This window comes from Drosophila gunungcola, unplaced genomic scaffold (assembly GCF_025200985.1).
Source record: "Drosophila gunungcola strain Sukarami unplaced genomic scaffold, Dgunungcola_SK_2 000075F, whole genome shotgun sequence".
NCBI classification, from domain to species: domain Eukaryota; kingdom Metazoa; phylum Arthropoda; class Insecta; order Diptera; family Drosophilidae; genus Drosophila; species Drosophila gunungcola.
The window spans coordinates 82,577-103,754 of NW_026453238.1; the positions used below are offsets into that span (position 1 = coordinate 82,577).

Sequence of the window (21,178 nt, forward strand, 5' to 3'; positions counted from 1 at the left end):
ATGACGCTTTCCACACGACGCGTTTTTGTTGTTGCCTGTGGCGGCTCGTCGCAGTTCGAAATTGAGAGTCAATGAAGCCAGGAGCAAACTTCCAGTTCGCGCTGTTACCGCGACATAAGTTGTCTGGAAGAGATGTGAGTGTGTGAGTGTGTGTCTTCTGTTCAGTTCTTTTTTCTTGTGTTAAGTTCCGATATTTGTTTATTGCTAGTAAATGTCGTTATTTGGTTATCTTGCGAGTGTGTAAACGAAACGACTATGATTTCTGTTCTCTCGGTGTTTCATCTACTTTACGCCATTGCCTTGTGTTTTTCCTCCTGCCACCCGACAAGTAAAAACCAAAATAATATATAATAATCACTCATTAACAAAAACAACAACACGTGGGCTCAACTACACAAGCACAGGCATACAACGAACGGGATGGGTCCGTTATGAAATTGGATGGAGTGCGCATAAGGAAGGAGAAAAATGTGCAGTTATTTTATTTCCATGCCGTAAAAATCAATAGGAGTGACAAAGCACGTGTACCAAGGCAAATCGATAAACCGTTAATCAAGTTTGTTGAACGCGTGTCGCTCCATCTTGCTCCTCCACGCGCTTTGTTTGCGCCCCCTCTCTTTCCCACGCTCGGGTGAATGAAATTTGTTGGTCCCTTCCCTTTCTCCAGTTCCACGATTTTCGATTAACTGGGTCAAAACTTGCCTCTGACATAAATATTATTTTTTTCGTGATATTCGTGATATTGGTTTGGCAGGTGTCGAGGTCAATGTCACGGTCTCTTTCGCAAAGTCGTCTGCTGACCTTCGAACCTTGCCTCGTTTTTGCCGACAATTAATTGATTAAATCCGGCCAATATATACATATATGGCCGTCTTATCAATATACCCCTTATACAACTATCCTGTTCTCGCGCCTATCTTATCGCCAAAAAGTGGGGCCTGAAACCGAAGTTGCCGGGTTTCCAGATAAGTGCTCCATTAGCCCCGTCTCACTCGCTCGCTAGTCTTGACATGTGTCGCTCAATCGCGACTTAACGCTTCATAAGATAAAAATAAGCGTTCTTGTTTCCGAAAACCCTTCTATTCATACTCAAAAATATCTGATAAGGAACATTTAAACTTAAATTTGTTGTGACTTTCAATATACTTTTCCAAATTAAAAACTATTCTGTTTGTTGAATTTCGCAATAGCCAAACGTGGCCTACGGATCAATGTTTTTGAGCTAAAATTAGGTGAATTGAACATAATTGAAAGTTTTCATAAATTTATCTTATTTATTTTTCAGAATATACCCTTCAAAATTAAAACAAATTCTTATATACATATACCAAAATTTTGGATTTGTTACCTTTGTTCTTGAAATAATTTCGCAAAAACTAGTTTAAGTGGGCTGTTGTTCTTGGTTACGGTTAAATACATATATACACTTAACATGTAAAATATTGTTTTTTCTAGGATAGGTAAACGCAATTTCATGAGTTTTCGAAATTCGGAATCACTCGAGAGTTTCCTTCTGCTCTTTTTCTCTGATGCAATTGTTTGCCGGTCGGCGGCAAAGTATTTCTGTTTGCTGCTTTTAGTTGCCTTCGAACATTTTAGCTTGACGCGTCTTTGCTGAAAAAAGGGGAAAAAGGTAAAGAATAGAGCAGAAGCATCAGCCCAAACAAAACAAAGAGAATTCGCTGACCAAGAGAACCATTTGCCAAATGTGAATTGTGCATGTGAAATATCTTTTTTTTGTTTGGCTGCCCCGAACCGGTTATTTTATTATCTCCACTCGGTTGAACCGCACACAGTGGTGTACCCAAAAATTTGGATCACCCAACTCTCAGTAAAGTGCCTGTTATTCGGACAACGAATGTGTTTATAGGGCAGCACTATATTTTGTAGGCTAGTAAATAATTTTTGATAGTATACTCGACTTTCTATAGCCCGAACATATCGGCCACAAAAAATATAGGTTTATATAAAACCTTTGAGTTTTTAAAGTAAAAAAGGTTCAATTGAATATTTATAAAAAAATGTTATTTTCTCCCTATAAAAATGTTTATTTGTTGGTACTACAGTTAAAATAGTTTTCCATATAATACAAAAATTACTAAGACTTTTAGGAACTTGGTTGCATGCTACGGCATATAGATCTTATATCTTTTTCAGCTAAATTCATTGAGTATAAATTTAATAAACCTATATATAATTTGTATACAATGACTTAGCTTGAAAATCTCAATAACCTCCATGTGATTTACTGAAAAATAAATGTTGCGTGCTTAAAAATAAAGTGTATTGCTGCCTTAAAAAACAAGATTTCTTTTTTTCGATTCAATAATTTAGCTTTACTTAAATTTGTGCTTTTCTTTTGGTTTTCTTTTTCTTTTCACATATTGCTTTGCCAATCGAATCGGTAAAATACCACTTGCCACTTGTTGTTGTGTCAGTCGCAAGATGCAGCCGATTAACAGTAGCGGCACCAACAGTGGCGGCGAGAAAAATGAGACCCGCATGCGCCGCAGGCCCATACGTAAGCTATTTTTGTCACTTAAACTGCCTTGTTGTGAGCTTTCCCCCGACTAACATTTTCCCACTGCTTCATAATATTTGTTTTTAAACGATTGTCATTAATGTTATGTTAACTTATTAACTTATGCTAACCTACAATAGCAAGGTCACTCAATCTAATTTATAAGAACTAACTACTGTATTTTTTATAAAAAAATTAAAGTAAACGACTACAGATAAAAAGTATATTTGGTAGTACTTAAAATTTTCCCAATTAAAATGCTTGAAACTGAAATTTACACAGCCGCCACTGTGAAATGTAATTTTATTCGCTACTTATTTAACAAACAATCCTAATGGCCTCTCTCTTCGTTTGTCCCTTTTGTTTTACTTAAGTTTATTTTAGTTTATTTGGTTTCGCTTTGACATCTTTTATTGCTTTTCCCATAATTTGCCGCACGCTATTTTTAGAGCTCCGTAAAATGCATTTCGCAGCAATTAGTTTAATGCAAAGTATTAATATTTGTTTGTTGGATTTTTACACTAATTGCATTATGCTAACAATTGGTTTTATTTACGTGACCCTGAAAACCAAAGTTTAAGGCCAGCGGCAAGCAGTGCGGCATTCGCCCCGTACCGCTGCACTGCTTAGCCCACCTAGCTTAGATATAACTTCTTGGTTGAGTTGGCCCGACTTCACTTGACTCCCGACTTACTGCCATTTGTTTATTTTGTGTAAACACGCCAGCGGTTATTTTTTTTTTTTTTGTGTTTGTGCAATCGCCAGTTCGGCTGCAAGTGCAATTTGCAATGGCACTTGCAGTTGCACTTTCATTGCCATTGCCAGATGACTTAGAGGCTTAACGGTTCAGCGCCGTCAGCTGTTTATGCGGAGTTTAATCGATTGCATGAAAACCACAGTAGAGGTCAACCGCATAGCACCGCCAACTTAAGGGGTTTTTGATTTGATCAACCAATATTGAGCTTCATTTCTATAAGGCTGAATAAGCCATACTAATAAGTTTCTGAAGATAAAACAAAGTAATAGATTCACCAAAAAAATGTTATTATTAACAAGTTTCTGCCTTCAAAATATTTGTATTTTATTTTAAGACATCATTTTTTAACGACTTAGAAGAAATACCATAAAATTCTTTCCGAACGTTTTTCCTATTTATTTAATAACCTACAATTAAATCCCGCAACGGTGGTAATAACTTGGAGTATTTATGAGCTAATAACTCGACCGAAGCTGTATGGACAAAGCACGTCATTCGTGCATTGGGCAACATAATCGATATCTTCTATCGCTTATGACTTACCCAATGAATCGTGAATTGAATAACTTAACCTAGTAACATTTAGTTTGATGTTGTTGAAGCTTTTGTTTACGGCATTGTTTACAAACATTTTCAGTCCAGTTGCAGTTGCATTCGTTTTATATTTATTTATTTTCATTGCCGTTGTCGGCTTCCCTTCTCACTTTGTGTTTTTAGAGGCAGCAGCGCATAACGGCTTTTTGAGTGCCCCGCGCATGAGCATTTAATCATTTTCGATTCATCATTGTTTTTACTGTCTTTGTTTACCCTTTTTGAGTGGTTTTTGGCCATTTCGATCTTTTGGCTCAAGGGCTTACACGCGCCCACCTCCATAGAGACTGTTGTGTTCATATTTATAGGGCTACAACTAGTTCAATATATAATTTTATAATCAGTATAAATTATTGAAATGAATTAAATTCAGGGCACCCTATCGTTATGGACCTCAAGCTCTTAACTTTATTTATTTGTAACATTATGAAAATTAATATTTAACAGTCAAATTTATTTTAAATTCTCTGTGCTATTATTGGTATCTCGTCTGTATATTCAGGGGTGCTCAAATTGAGCAGCATTTTGCGTAGGTGTCAAGAGCTTTCTTAGACCCAAAAGCGCTCGTTATGACGTCAGTGGTGCTGAATGCATGCTGCGTGGTAAACACTCCAGTCAATATTGGCATTAACACCTCATCTTTGGTTTCCACTTAACAGACAGCGTCATTTGTTGTCTTTGGCAAATCTATGGGAATTAGGACCTTGCTGCAAATTGACTATGGGAAATAAATAAATTAATTGGGTCCACTTTACCACTCACAGACCATTAAAATTCTATTGAGCTATGTTTTTTTTTAAGAAAACCACAGTCGAACTTCTCAAAGTTAAACTGCAAGCAAATATCTTATCCTAAAACTTATTTCTTACATAATAATAACAATACTTTTCTTCCAAAGCAAATTTTATAAGGGTGAATCACATTAAAAAGGAAATAAAAAAAAACAAATCTATGTAAGAAACTAGTTTTTATTATTAAACTTCTCAGACGGTTAACACCTTTTTTGCACAACCCCCAAAAATCCGGTTCACTTTTTTGCGCTCTTTCCAAAACACAAACTATGTTAATATATATTTAAGAGGAGGCACATAACATATGTGTTTATATAGAGACCTCGATTCGGCGCGTTTCTGAAGCAATCCAATAAGAAACTGTGGCCCAGCCATTCAGAACTTAGTCGACATTGATAATCTGTTGGGAGAAATAATCAAAATTTGGAACACAAAATTCAGTTTTGATATTCCTTAATCGGCGGTGACTATGAAAATGTGGCTGACTTTCCAAAGAGAACACGTTGGGAGTGAACTTCGAGCTGCATTAATATAGATATAGAAGCACCGATTTCAAAATTATGGATCGGCTGCTGGGCGGCCAAGGGGGGCGGTGTGGGCGTGGCACTTACTGCGGTTACGCCCGACTCGTGAACACCTGTGATGACGAAAGCCCAGGTGAGGCAGGTATGTCTGTGTTTCCCATCAGAGATTTGGAGAATTAGAGAATTAAGGAATTAGTGAGTGAGTGAGTGAGTGAGTGACTGAGTGGAGCGGCGAGAGGGAGGGAAAATTAACACAGAATTGTGGACTTGGAATTGTTTGTTTGCTTAGCTACTAAATGTTTGCCCAAATAATTGTTGACATTTGTTATGATAACCAATTTCTGACGCCTGCTTAATGTTCGGCTGACACACGGTGAATAATTTGTGAATTAGCAAAAAAGATGCTTCAAAGATTGCATTCTTTCGATTGCCATTAAACTTGTAAACGAAAGGCTTAACTTATTTCTTCAAAACTTATGAACAAAATAAATACAAAATAACTATATACATGAATATACATGAAGTAATGGCTTATACATAAATAGGAAATGTTTCTAAAGAAATTTCATGTCTGATTTAGGTAATTAAGGAGCTATTCTTTCCCTGGAATTATCTTTTTAATTAACGCCAGAAAATTATTGCAATTTTAGATCAGATAGCAGATATTTCGTAGACATAGTTTGTTGCGCTAGCAACAAAATTTCAAAATTTCCCCTAACAACTAATTTGACTAATTTGTCTATTATTTATCGCTTAACGTCTGACTCCTTGAGCAATCCGCGAATTGTTGACACTGTCATTAGGCTATTTTATCAAAATTACAATTGACTTTTATGGCATTTGCTGTTCGCTTTTTACAGTCGGCTGACTGCCCTCTGGGAATTGAGTTATCAGCAAAGAACCAAACACACAAAAAGGTGATCATATTTAGCTGTGTGGGCGGGCATTGTAAAATAATTAAGCTGCGCCGCAATTCGTTTGAATTGTTGGTTGTTTTCGACGTTGATAGAGGTTTCCCCATAATGCCTGCGATAAGCACCGGTCTAGAGCCATGCGATTCCAGATAATATCCGTCATTTATGGATGAAAGAATATCTGAATTTGGGCCAATGACTCAGTCTTCATTGGGTCAAGATTGGTAATAGTAAACAAATCATATAGTCATCCCCCAATCTTAGGGTTCCACTGCGTATTAGCGAATAGCGATGCCAATTCCCCTATCGCAAAACCGTAAAACCATAATATTAGAGTGTTGAAAATTGTTGGATAGATCAAATCGTTTTGGAATTGAGTCAAATTTATAACTACTCATAAAACAGAAGCGGAAATGGAATTACAGTTGGGGCCTTAGATTTTATTGGCTAGTTTTGCTTTACTGGGTGAGCTCTATAAATCTATATTTGTCGTATAATAAATAAGGTTTCTTGTATAATCTTATGAATTCTCATACAACAATTTAATCAGTTTGTAAAGTGTATTTCACTTTCAATTTTGTTAGCCATTTTAAAGTGATTTCTCCAGAATGTGCTCGTTTGGGGCCAATAAATCGCGGTGCTTTCTTATGCTTTCTTAACGAAATAGTTTACACTTAACTATTGCACATTCTGTTGATCTTTTAACAATAGGCCATAAATTGGAGTTTACCTACTGTCAAGATTGTTTGGCTCAATAATTTTATGCGAGATATGCTGGGTTCTTTTTTATGTGAAGTATTCGTAGATTATTGTTATTTGATAATTATTATTATTTTATTGCCTATTGAAGTGTTATTAACTCAGTTTTCGTGTCAACTTTTTAATTAAATTTCTTATCACTGCTCTCCAAACTTTGGAATAGCAAAATTCCATAGTATTATTGTAATCAAAGGCCATAGACTTATTATTCTACCAAATTCTTATTGGCGAGAACTTCCCATATCTCAGGGGAACTTTCCTTTACGTGAGTGAAACCACCCCCTTCTATCGAAGGGAAATTCTCAAAGATAATGCATGAAAATTTTGTTTATTTTAATGATAACTTTCGATCAGCTATCGATGAGCACTCCACAGTTGTAACGCTCACGAGGAGGAAGTGATAATGAGGTGATCCAATAAAAAGACAGTGGCGCTAACTTGTCAACGACCACGTCCGTCCGACAATTGTTGTTCAAAAAGCAAGGTCAGGGGCAAGGCCAGAAGCCAAACCACCCAAAATAAAAAGTTAAATAAAAACATTTCAAACGCCAAACGAGGAAACATTACATAAACGCGTCGTACACACGTATCCCCGTATCTATGGAAGGGGTGTATCTGTATCTGTATCTCTATCGGTATCTGTATCTATGGCTGGGAATACTAATCAAGGCAAATGACGCGTGTCGTTGGCTTTTGTCTCGACTCTTCAAAAGACCAAAATCGAAATCAGAAAAGCGTTGCCGTTGGAATGATTAAACCCGTTGATAAATTGCACAAACCACGAAATCAAAAAAAGAAAAGAAAAAAAAATAAACAACGAAAAAACACCTGAGAAGCACTGGGAATGCACTCGACGTGATACGAATCGCAACGTTTCTTCCGAGGATTCCGGGTAGGGTTGTCAAACTTATATCAAAACAGTGTATATGGACTAAAAAAAAAATGTTGACAACCCTTACCATGCAATACAATAACTTATTGTTTTTCATACACCAAAAATAGAGTGACTAGACTTGTCTTGTAGCGCTAGAATAAGAATAACAATAAATAATAATAATAATTTATTAATAAAACGTCTTTGTATATAAATAATGGCAATCCTACCCGGAAGGTTCACATTTTAAGAACTCTTATTCAAGGATAGCTCTTAAGACATTTTTTCGCTTTAATTAATAATAGAGATTTCGTCCAAAGTTCCCCTCCGATTAGATTCGCATGTATGCTATATATCTGTGTAAATACAGGCTCCACTCAAGGTTTTGACCATGTCCATCCCTGCAGTTCCCCCCTTTGGGTTCCTGGACTTCACTTGTGTGGTACTTCACATCAAGATCATGTTTTTATGAGCCGTATATGACTGAGATAATTTTAGCCAGGTACGTGACGACTGATAATGCCAAAGGAATCGAAATTGAAAAACGAAATCGGACTAAGGAAAGTGGTCAGGAACCAGGAAGGGGTGGTTCGATCAGATGGATGAAGCAAAAACCACCTGACGGAATTTCAATCTACGCACGTTTGGTGGGAATTCCCTTTACTGTCGATATAGGGTCGATGCACTACGATATGGCATTTAAAAACCACGCGACAAACAAAGCACTCATAAGGAAATGAATGGTATACAAAAAAACAAAGAACTAGAGAAAATATATAATTGAGATAACAAATCTTAAGGAAAGAACATACTTTGTATCATAAATCATAGTGGTTTCCAACTAAATGCACTGGATAGAGCATCCTTATTGTCGCTATGGAATTCATATTTCCCCAATCGATTGTATCTCTCGAGTGGCCAAAGGATGAGGTTCTGGAAGGGGGCCTGTGTCTTCTGATTTCGGTTTTAACTTTGCGTCATCGAAAAGTACTTATGTCCAGCAAGATTCTGCCAGGTTCGATCGATTGATAACCATTATCTCACCGTGGCCAGTGGCCTTTTCAACGACTCTCAATGTTCAGTCAACTTGACTAGTTAGTGGGATCAGATCGGAACCGTAGGAAAACAATATATGTGAGTCACTCATGGTCAGATGGAGTCAAAGAACTTGTTCAGGTGACCCAAACGGTATTGATAACTCCGATTATCTTTAGCCTACAAGTGTTGCTTTGGTCTTGAATTGTACTGAATCGGACAAATTCCCAAATGGTAATGTTAAATTATATTTAATGGATACACTCAATTTGATCATTTATATATTTATACCTTTCACAACACAAAAATTGATTATCAGTTTTTTAAACGTTCCTGAAAGAAATCTAATGAAAATCTGAAAATCTTTAAAAACTTATATCACTTTTAAAATAATAAATAGAAACCAATTTATTGCAACATTTTTAAAATTTTTATATTTCAACTAATGGCTTTGCACCTGCAATCTCGTAAATCCCGGCACATCCACGGAGATACCCGGCACCCAATTGACGGGTATTCCACCTAGTATTCCTAAACGCTGCGGGTCTTTACCGCAATGACTCATTACAGCCATAGCCAAATTGCTTGTCTGTTTTCTATCTAAGTATCTTTGTATCTCCCAGGTTTTTTTTTCCTGTGTTTAATGTCTGTCGTTTTTTTCCTTTGGTGGAGAAACAAAAAAAAAAAGGCAAAGTAACGTAATCGTTTGTCATACAACGAATGCTCGTATGCAATTAATATGCACATCTTGCGCGATAAGATTGTGTCGAACACATCTGTAGATCTTTTTTTCTGGTTTTTCGCAAACATTTTATTGCATTGGCCTTTTGTTGCTGCCACCTGTCGTTAGTTAGGTGTGCAACAAAATTCCCTAAAACACAATTAAAGCTCATTACATCTGTATAATTGGTTGGAATTTAGATGCGGGGTGGGTGATGGGGCTCAAGCCAAAGGGACGTTAGCGTAATAATTCATTTTGCAATTTGCAGCTGCTTATTTCATTTCAATCGCGTGCAACGCTCAAAACAGGTCTCTCAATCCCTAGTTCAAGTTGAAGGTTTTCCCACACTAAAAAAAATGTATTCACAAAAGTTTTAAAATTGTAAAGTGTTTTTTTTTTTGAGAAGAAATTGCATGTTATTTGGCTGGTTTTTAATATTTGATTTAAATACATAACAATTATCGCTTTAAAAATGATTGTAAAAAGTGTTAGGGGTACCCGGCAGTGTGACCATGCCACCAAATAAAATATAATATTTGGTGGCATGGTCATACTGCACTTTTCTATATAAAATCCAATATTAGTTAAAATTGATTTTTAGTTTTAGATTTAGATTTTTAGATATTGACTTTAGCTTTGAAACGAATTTAAAATTTCTTATTACTTTTTTAATTTAGATTTTTTGTTTACAATGCACCATTTTTGTTCTGTGTAGATAAGCATAGGCTTGGGTGAAATTTGTGGGAGGGTCAAATGCGCCAAAGGGGCAGAAGTCTACAATTTACTGACGGAACTAGCGGCGATCCGCCGGCGATAGTTGATCGTAATTATCTATCTGCCAGACAATTTGATTGAACGAACGCCCATCCCCTGGCCCCAAAAAAACACCTCTTCCACCAATTTTTCAGCCCCTACTGTTTAGTTCATCAATTGCCAATCGATACACTACGAGCGATTTCATTTGAGTAATTTGCTCGGAAAACACAACGAAATTGACAAACAAAAAACCCAGCGAGCTCAACGATGTCAACTATGTAAATGACCCACCGCCGCCTGTCTCTCCCCAAAGTTCCTCATAATCCGTAGTATCTCTGATAAGCGGTAAATGTATCTTTTGTCAGCTTGTTTGCATTTATTTTATTGTTTTATTTTCTCCCGCTATTTGTTCGCTTGTGATCGATATTGTACTTCCCTGTTTGAGTTCAGTTGGCAACTGTACCTCAAAAAAACAGGGAGGGGGTCTGGCGAAATATTGCATGTCTCACACAATGGATATGTTCTCGAGGGAAGTCCCCCACGGGGATATTTTCAGATCAATTCCTTCTTTGTTAAAACCATGAATATTTACAGAAAACGAAGGTTAAAGTAGTTATACAATTTATCCAGTTTGGTGGGCCATTATGTAGTTGTTACTACTATTTAAAGTGAATATAATTCTTTGAAATGAACAAAAAAAAATTCTTGAAACTGAGCAAGTCATTTAAGTATGCTTAAAAATACATTAAACGTAATTCGTTTAATAATGTAAAGATTGAGAATTCCCAAAGCTACAGCATTTTACAAAAACAAACAAAAATGTGTCTAAGTACTGCTCTTGAGAAAGACGATTGATGTCCCAAATACGCAAATTCGCTTCCAGTTGTAGTAAACAGACATGAGTTTACCTTCTTTCTTCGTGTATTTTTGTTGACTTTGGGGCTTATAATCAAAAACTATTTGTAAATGCGGTGCCATTCGTTTGGTTCATTCATTCATGTGGTCATCCATTGAGATCTGGCTCTTCACAACATCCTGAAAGCCAAGCGAGCTCAATTCTCAATTCCGAATTCAAATCTTAATTAAAGCCCCGCGGGGGCTTCCAATCGAGACTCCATACGCAAGATGTTTGGGCGTACGTTTTCGGCGTTTTGTTTTCGGGTCTTGGACTTGGACTCTCTCGCACATTTCATCCGGGTGCGGAAAACCAGTTTTGTCTATCGAAAAACGATATAAAAAAAGCTTAAAATAAATAAATAAAATAAAACGAAACGAAATCCAAGTAAAATAAAGTACACATGTTGGATAGTTTTTTTTTTTTTGATGGTTTCGTTTTGGATCTTGGCACATACACATACCAAAAAAAAATTGTCAAATCGAGAGTGTGCTTCACAATCGAGTGCCAAAGTTTAAAACACTTTCCATGTTTGTTGGCCCCCGTCTTTTCGTGGATTTACTCTTACCTCTGGGTCAAACAGTGTCACAATTAACAACTTTGTTGTCTATTTTTGGTTTAGTAATCTATTTTCAGACGTAAGAGGCATTATTAGAGGATTAAGAGCGGATTAAAATGGAATTAAAATATGAATATATTAAAAAAAGGCTAATTACGATTAGTGTTTATGTTTTATAATCTGGTTTACACTATTAAAATATGTAGTTTTCCTCATAGGTAAATATAATTTATTGGCAGTTGAGAAAAACTGGTTCATCTTCTAAGAATTTGTTTTGCTTTGTACAACATAATCTTAAACTTAATCTATCTTTTTCTTGGATTGGTCACAAGCCTTCAAACTAATCGCCATATCGGTCCAAAAAGAATGGTCAATTAAAGCGAAAGGTATTCTTGATTAGATTTACCTTTCAAAATAAATATTTATTAATTTTCTACAGATGTAATCTTTGAAACTGGGCAATGAAATCGTACAGTGACAAGTTCGTAAATCTTATCAAATGATGTAGGTACGAGCAATAACACATACATATATTCCTTGATCGGATTTGAATTTTAGTTAGAAGTTTTAATTTCATTTTGGGGTTTTTTTTTCTTAAATTTAAATGACTTTGGATGGGCGTTTTCAAATGATATACAGTTAAATATATTTTAAATTCTTAGTAATTATAGGTTTATAACCTAAAGTTTTTTCTGCTACTCAATTGATTTTTGTTTAGTAAGCAAAATGTTAAAATTCATTATTATAACTTAGCTTGAAATAAAATAAAAAAACTTATGACGCACTTATTTCGTGTAACAGTTGAACTTGTAAATCATGATTATATTCCTTGTGGAAATTACGAGCACACATCAATTGTCGACTTGTTGACCGATATAAATTAAAATACTTTTCGGTTACAGTGTTTAATATTGAAATATTATCTGTCGCAAATGCGTCAGAAAAAGGTGCAAAAAGGGTTGTTGCTGATTGTAAATCATGGATAATACTCTGGTGGAAATCACGCGTTCGCATCACTCATACGACCCGTTGCCCGCGGTACATCATGAGCGCGTAATGTGCCAACTAACTGTCAAAAATCGTTTTCAATTACCACGAATCGCCACGAACAATCACGAAGTTTTAGCCGAAGTATTGTCGTCTAGTTTCGCCAGCGGTTCGCTCACCTCTTCGGCTTTTGCCCGTTCTAACGGTCTACGCGATGAGCGCCGCGTCGCAGCAGCAGAGACGCCGGCGCAGGTGATCTTCTCTGCGAGGTTTTCTAGTTGCATTTTCCTCATGGGGATTTTTTCTGATCCCCCAGTGCACATCCTGGATCTGATCAAATTTTTATTTTTAAAATCTTTATTTTTTGAGAGTTTTCAATCTTACATTTAAAATTTTTTTTAAATATCCAGAATAACTCTCGAAAAATGAGCCTTAGTCACAAACTGGAAAAGATTGTAATGAATTTAAGTCTCTTTAACGGACGCTTCTTTCTTAATACAATAGTATAAAGATAATCAATTTTCTTGGGTCTTAGATTTTTCACGTATTTCTGATCTTATGTTCAAAATAATTCACTTTCGTAACAAGCTGGAAGTTTTCTTAAGTCCTAAATATATATTTCCAAGCTTTAATATTCCTCAGGCAGTACAAATGTTATATTTGTATATCTTTGATATATTAAATTGTATCTTAAATTAAATTGAACTTCCTACAATGATTAATGGATTAGCCTGTGAAATTCTTTGAGTGGATCCTTTTTTTCTAAGAAATTTTGTGTATTTTTTGACACATTTATAATAATATTTCGATTCTTCAGTTAGCTCCGCTTCTCTTCTTTGGGGAAATCTTTAAATCTATTATCCTTTAGAGTCATCTTCTGTTTTTAACACTGTCATGCCCACTGTTGCCTACAGGAAACATTGTCTTTGTATTTTTATTTAATCCGGGCATGAAAGGGTTAACTACTTAGGTTATACAAAGCTTGAATTAGTCTTAAACGGTATTTGAGTAATGAACACTTCTCCCTGATTATATGATTTTTCTGTGAGCTTACTCTCTCTCTCTCGGCCATAAAATAAACCTCCTCTCTTTGATAACCCGATGTTTTCTAACGGTTAAGATATTGAAGCCTCTGGGTTTTCGTTGTGAATTCATTCATGCACTCGATATGCGATCGCTGCTGATAACAGGCATAGTCGGGAGCGTAAAAACGCTCACCTGTCGTACCGCTCGGCACTGCCGATGCCGGCGTTGCTGCCGCAGTCGCTGCCTCGGCCGACGTCGACGTCAACACTATCTCTGAGAGCGGGTCTCGATCCGAGTCTTATCATGTCCGACGACAGGCCCAAGTGGCTTATTGATTCGGGCCAGATTCGGGCGTCAGCATCGTCAGTTTATATTTGTAATTTTTGTTTTTGACTTTACTGTTCCCCGCGAGCGATGAGCCCGCTCTGCCGGCGTCGCTGCCTCAGTCGGCGTCGCAGTCGGCGCTAAATGGAAACGCTTTGACGCGTTATAATAACAAGTGTTTGCCGTCTTTGGACATTCAGTGTGCGATATCCCGGCGGACGGTGCAGACAGCGTTTTGCCTCACACGATCCGAGCAAAAATTACACCATAATCCTATATGAAAAACACTTAAAGTTACATTTAAAAACTGTAAAAGTAACGCGATTATAGTTTTAAATTGAAACTTAAAACTACATTTTTTTTACTGTGACAAAAAACAAAAAGTACAAAATAAAAGTCATTACAAATACAAAACATACCTCAATCAGTAGTTATTTATACGTGCTAAAAGTGCCCAAATAAAAGTTCCCAAAAAAAATAGCAACTAAAAAATAATAAAACACACAGTGAATTTAACAACCTCTCAAAGAAAATACAGCTGATAAAGTAAGCCCAGATTTTAAACAATCTTCTCGTTAGTGAAAGGTTGAAAGGCGGAAATCAATGGAATAGGAATCTTTAAGGCATTATTGCTATTGCTACCTTTAATTGGGCTCTTGAAAGCGAACAGAATCCGTTCGAATCTCATATTTCTAGTCTTTCGTGTCGTTTCTCCCACTCGCACCGAATTGGTTAACAAGTTTTTGGCAATACTTTTTTGTTTTTATTTGGGCTTTGCCAATCGTTTGTCATTGATCGATGGTTTACAGTTGGTGTCGATTTCCTCAGATGATCTCACACTTTGGATCGTAAATCTTTCTTTTTATAGGAGTATCATAGTTTTCATTCAGAAGAATTGTCTGCAATTCTTGTTCATTTAATGGCAACTTATTTTTCTCAACAATTTTTATTTCTAAAAGAAATATTGGTCTCTAAAAACAACTACCAAAATTTGTCTAAATTAAGACTTTGACACATTTAAATGCAATCAAAATTCTACAAGAAAATCTCCACTTCATTTATCAACTCCAAACTGGCTGTCATTAATCAAATCAAAAAGTTTGTTGAGATTTTTATATGAAAACGTTTTCTTGTTCGCTAATGGAGGCTTAAAACAAAATTATTAAAATACTATAAATAATATGCACACGTGTATAGAGAGCAAAAACAAAAGTATATGTATGAATAAAAAAAAATAAGCTTTACAAAACTCGAAACAAATTGAATCGAAAGGCTGAAAAGCTTTGAGTTTATGCATAGTTAATACAAAGAAGAAAACCAAACCGAAACAAAACAAAACAAAAGAAAAATAGCATTAACAATAATAATTAATTTATGTTTGCTGGTATTTCGTTTTCACGGCCAAATTGCATTTTAAGTTGGCTTTTCGGATTGAATTTATGCTTTGGCGGGGGGTTCAATGTCTCCACGTCTAGGGTAATGGTAACTTTAATTTGAATTCGATTCGATTTGATTTGATTGGATTTCTCCCTTTTGAGAATCTACAAAAGCCGACTTCCCCAATTTTCCGGCATGTATGTAATATAGTAGACGACGACGGAGTGACCAACTGCTGCGTGTAGTTAATGAGTTTCGCTCGCACTTCAATCTGATTTCTAGTAAGCCAGTATTGACGTTCAATTGCTTTTGTTAAGCTCACTAAGGCGGCTGCAGATTGCAAACTGGGTAACTGGGTTGGCAAGGTCGCCGGTGGATCGCACGAGGCTGAAATTTTGGGGCGGGGAAACCCCAGAAATGTATGAGCTTCAAGCAGAAGAATTTCCTAATTTCACTTATAAAAGCTATAATAGCTATTTTTTAAATCGTAAAGCTTTTCAAATAAAAAATATATTTAAAAAAAATCAAATCAAATCACACAAGGCTCTTGTTTGAAATAATGTTATTTAATTATCTTATAATCACTTTTTTTTTACTCAGTACTAAAGGATGTTTAATCTTAAATCACAATGATTACAAAAGCAATCATTAAAGTACATTTAATCTGTTCAAAAACAATTGTGTGGGCTTTGGCAGGAAAGATTCACACCTCTCGAATTCTGAGGTGAGCAAGAGCCAAGCAATTATCGATTGGAGATTTGTCAATATAGTGAATCAGTAAAACATTTTATTTTAATTTAGTGCAATATTACTCATACGTTTAATGGATTATATCATCCAGCACTCAAAGAGTTGATAACTTTTTATCAGGTAATAAAGAAATCCTGAGAGAGTCATGAACTAAATATATTAATTTGTAAATCAATAGAAAGGAGATCATAGTGACTCACACTGGATGGCTGACTTCTTCTACTGGCCAATCTTCCCACGAGTTAGATTCTGAATACACCTTATGCATATGTATATTGTACAGGGCACCTGTTCTGTTGTTTTAATTTTGCTCTGAGCCGAAAAGGCTGTTTTTTGTACACGCATTGATGGCAAGTTGAATGACATTTGAAACAGTTTCAGTTTTGGTCTCATTTCCAGTTTTTCGATCTCAATTCGTTACACTTTACACCTTAGAAAGAATTATAAATATATAAGCCAAGCCGGTTAGGTGATTACTTGTCTGAATAATTTTGTTTTCGAATTTACGGCCAAACAATTTGTTTGTTTCGCTTGTTTTGGTACAGGCATAACTTTGTACATTTATATATTTTTTTGGTCTCTAGGGCTGACAAGGCAATTCATTAACAAAATTATTGTGTCCAGAATCGAATTCGATTTCACCTGCGTCATGCGCAACAAAAAAAAAAAACAAAATAAAAGCCAAGCCGTAAAACCCAAACAACAACAGCAGCGAATCCCCATATGAAAGACTTGTTTATTTAGTTTTGATCTGTTGCCAGGGCCCAGAAAATGATTCTCTGTGAAGTGAAATGAAAAGCGTTTTTATCTCGAATGCGATTGTTTTTTTTTATTATTATAATTTTTTTTCTTTTGCCTAAAGTTCGTTTACATCGCATGCAAATGAGGCGGTGAGATGAGCCCAACTTGTGTTCACGTGAACAATTTGCATATTTATGCATGCTTTTTATTGTGAATAAGCAATATTTTGTATATTACGTAGCCGTCCAGTGGGACGCACGTTTTTGTCGCCGCATCGTGAGAAATGTATCATAGATAGCAAAATCCCATAAGAAGATTGCGTTCATTATTTCAAATGCTAAATACCGGCTAGTTGGCATTTAATTGGATATATTTGAGCGGTTTTACTGGCAAACGAAAAGGGGTAGATAATTTTCTTGGCACTGATCTAATCATTTTTTTAATTTTTTAATTCTTAATACGGCTAAAGACTTTTTGTAAGCTATAGATTAGCATTTTATATATATTTTTTCTGTTTAAGCGTTATATACCATTGCCGTATACCCATATACCATTGCAAACCGGGTATGAAATCCCATTTAAAATGCATTTCCTAGTACGAAAGTACTTGCCACAGGGGGGCAAATTAAAAGTGAAGCAAAATAGCTTTTAATGAAGCCTGGGAACAATTTAATCATAAAACATATGTTCGTGTATATATCCTTACATTATATATCTGACCGAGAAGTGTGCAAAGCGACTTTTTAAGCGCACTAAATAGAAATTAGCCCGGGGCATCATCGCACATTTAATATTTAGCGCACGTTTTGCTAATTAACGCCGACAATGACTGTGGGCATTCTTGGGTTAAATGTGCGCTATATGACTACTTGGACATTTGTATTGTATTCACAATCATAGAAATCTCGCCAAATCTTCCAATTTATTTTTATTTTTATTATATATATTATGTATTATATATCATTAATCTTTTGCTTGCAATCTAATCACTGCTGTGCAGAATTCAAACAAAAGTAATTAAATTCCAGTAAATTGATTTATTATCAGTTTTACTTTAGACTTCTCACTTCAACCCAGGGATCATTCCCAGAAAAGATTGCTTGGTTTATGGCATTTTTTTATTTTCGGCAACTCCTATGTCACCCTTTAAAACGAGATCTTCATACAAAGCCCTTAGATAAAGATGTTTTATTATGAGGCGCCTCATCGTAAACTATCTTGTGAGTTCTAAGATTACTGTCTGGATCCTATTCTTACCATTTTTTAGTGCCCAAAATAGTTGAAAATCTTTTTTAAACTATGCCATAAAGAAATTATGTTTTATTTTGAATAATACAAATTTGGTTGTATTTTTAGATAATGGCCTTTTTAAGAGTCCCTTAGAATAAATGGTTGTTGATTAGTTTATTTTTTTTTATTTGTAATCTGTTATAATGCTCACATCTGTTTTCAAATTTTTTTTGTTTATTGCTAACAAATTTTTGGGTTTAATTTTATTCCACTTCTAAAATTCACAATCACAAAATAATTGAGTAACAAAAACTCTCGTGTTGGCATTTAAGACCTTAACTAGTTTTTATTAATTTTAATGTTTTTTTTTTGTTTTGTTTACCTGCTGGTATTTTGCTACCAAACCTGAACTAGTTTTTAATGGTTGGATATTTACTTGAATGACTTTACTATTTTTGTTTTGTTTTAGTTCGACAATGCATTAAAACTTTATAATAAAAATATAATCTTAGGTGTTAGAAGTTTTAAATTAATTTTTTTTTCTATAAAATTTAAAATTTTTAAAATTGTGAATTTCAATGTAGTGCGCAAAAATTCATTATTAATGAAAAAAATGGAACTAGTTCAGCGCTCAGTCATTGCCCATTTGCAATGCAATCCGAATAAAACCTGATCTTGGCATTTTGTAAATTTCCACACCCAACTGGAATTTCGCAGACAAATCGTCTGCCAACTAAAAACGAAGAGTAAACTAAAAGAAACACCGAACCAGAGTGAAATTAAACTTTTGGCATTTAAGCGGGTGAATCGTAAAACCATAATCATTGAAAATCAATTGGTTACTGCTTCTCTTTTGGATCGATAAGAAAATGGGCAAAAAAAAAAACCAAAAACGATCGGATCGATTGTGTTGGATTGTCGGCAAAGTCGGCGGCTGGTCCACTAATCAAGGTGCATTTATATGCACTCAGACGATCCGCTGACTATATATAATTGCGATTTCAGTTCCGCATGCGAACAAATGGGAAAAGAGACGAAATTCAATTTAGTCCCCAAATGCAGCGCCACGCCTTTCACGCGCCCACCCGCCCACGTGCTTTGTTTGACTCTGAACTTGAAAATCGCAAGTCAACCAATGAGTTGCCGCCTGGCAAACACTGCGTATACGTAATGCGAATACTTGCTCTTTCCCTCCACTGTCTTTTTAAGCTTTTGTTTTTTTTTTTATTTAAAAAGTAGTTAAATACTAATAACTTAAATGTATAATTACCTTTCTTAACAAAACCATTTAATACCAATTTGTGAAAAAAGAGGTTGGTCCTAGCAATACTAACCCTTTTTTGAATTTTTTGGCAATATTTATTTTTGTGTTCTTAAGTCCATAAAAATGGTAAACCAAAAATAACCAATCGGTAGGGGTAATTAAGAGTAGTTTCTATTCCTGGGCACGCTGCGTATACGTAACGCGAATATGATTCTCACATTTGTGGGGGTTTTGCGTTTTTTGTTTTTGTTAAGCCATTAGTTCGAATGGATGGTTGGTTTTGCCTTGATAACCTTATCGGACTTGTAATATATAACACATGGCCGATTTTAAGAAGTGTCGTATTTTACAACCAATTGGCTACTGATTGTGTGTTAAAGATAATTTGGAAAAATATTTCATAAAAAAATTATATCTTAAAACTCTAAAATAGCATTTTCATAAAAAGGAATGTAAAATGTATTTTCTTTATGATTACCATACATTTTCCGTAGCCTAGAATAAACCAAAGTGAAGGGTATTAACAAACGTTTAGCACAGGAAAAAAAGACTTAAGGCTTAACGCCTGAGAACAAGGTGGCAAATAAATTGACAGTTCAAATATTGAATTTACCATTGATATGGAATGTTTTCGCTGTCATTATATGCATTTCCATTATCTGTTGCTGTCGTGGTTGACATGTGTTTCTACGTTGTTCGGAAAATCCTCCGTTGGTAGCTGCATTGTCTACGAGTTGATAGAGTAATTCTTATTCTACGGAGCTTTCTCATCAATTTCCCACTAATCAGTGGTAATCGAAATCGTCCAATAACCGATAAGATTTGATTGGAAAACTTTTTTAGTAAGTGAGTCTTTGCAATCGGAAATGAATCATCGATGAATTGTGAAAATATGGCATTCGGAGTAAGGAAAAACCGAGGTGTTTATCAATGGTCGAGAGGGCAACTCTCTGTGAATTGGGGTTTTTTCGTATTACTTAAGTTGTAGTGCATCTGAACTTCTAGACAATTATTCGGTAATATTCAAGTTTTAATACATATTTATTTAGGCCAAATGTTATTGTAATTGACACACCCTTGTCTTTTACGGGGACACACTCAAGAGCACATATGTAGATAAAGATAATATCAGTTTGTAGCTGGAGTTTAATACTTATTTTTGTGCATTACGTAGCCGACGCGTGGGCCTGATTGTGACGTGATATTGAGTTGCGGGAGCAAGGCTTTCACTCCACAGTGATAAGAAATCCGAAGAAAATCGCAAAAAAACCCTTTAGAAGTCTCAAGTGGATCATTCAATATCGAATCGCCTCTCAATCATCCCTGCCATCGGTTTTATATATTGTTTCCAGTTGTCAAAGCCAAGTGGCGGCAATTTATTGTGTCGAACTGTTGTCAACGCGTTGGCAAATAAGCAGAATTAAAATCTTATCGCAGACAGGCGCGTGAGTGGCGAAGGAGATGTTGTGAAAAGTCTATATAGTTCAAAGAAACTAAAAACTAAAAAGTAAACGCACTGCCTGCGAAAAACTATTAATAAAATGTGTACATGTATTGAATCCACCAAAATAAAAAATTTTTGAAAATGGTATAATCTCATGCATAGCCGATAATGTTACGTTTTTTTCACTGATTAAAATGGGTAATTTCTTTGACTTACTGACAAACTGGTTTACTTTGGGGTTTTATTTTCTCCAAATCATTTCACGCAGTTAAACAAAAACATAAAAACACTGACGATCCTAACAAACAGGTCCAAAAACAAAACCGAAAATATTTTAA

At 35.4% G+C, this 21,178-nt stretch overlaps 1 protein-coding gene across 2 annotated transcripts in view; it reads left to right on the top strand.

Moving 5' to 3' along the window:
• The first annotated feature begins 2 nt into the window (after positions 1-2).
• LOC128264613 (solute carrier family 41 member 1) overlaps positions 3-21,178 on the top strand; it is a 30,262-nt gene continuing 9,086 nt past the window's right edge. The window contains exons 1-2 of one of the 2 annotated variants that reach the window (XM_053000188.1): positions 3-142; positions 2,439-2,521. In XM_053000188.1, the coding sequence (XP_052856148.1) occupies positions 72-142; positions 2,439-2,521 (154 nt within the window). In that variant the 5' untranslated portion in view covers positions 3-71. Of the gene's footprint in view, positions 143-2,438; positions 2,522-14,222; positions 14,581-21,178 lie in introns of those variants that run through there. The other variant, XM_053000187.1, reaches the window with a different exon arrangement.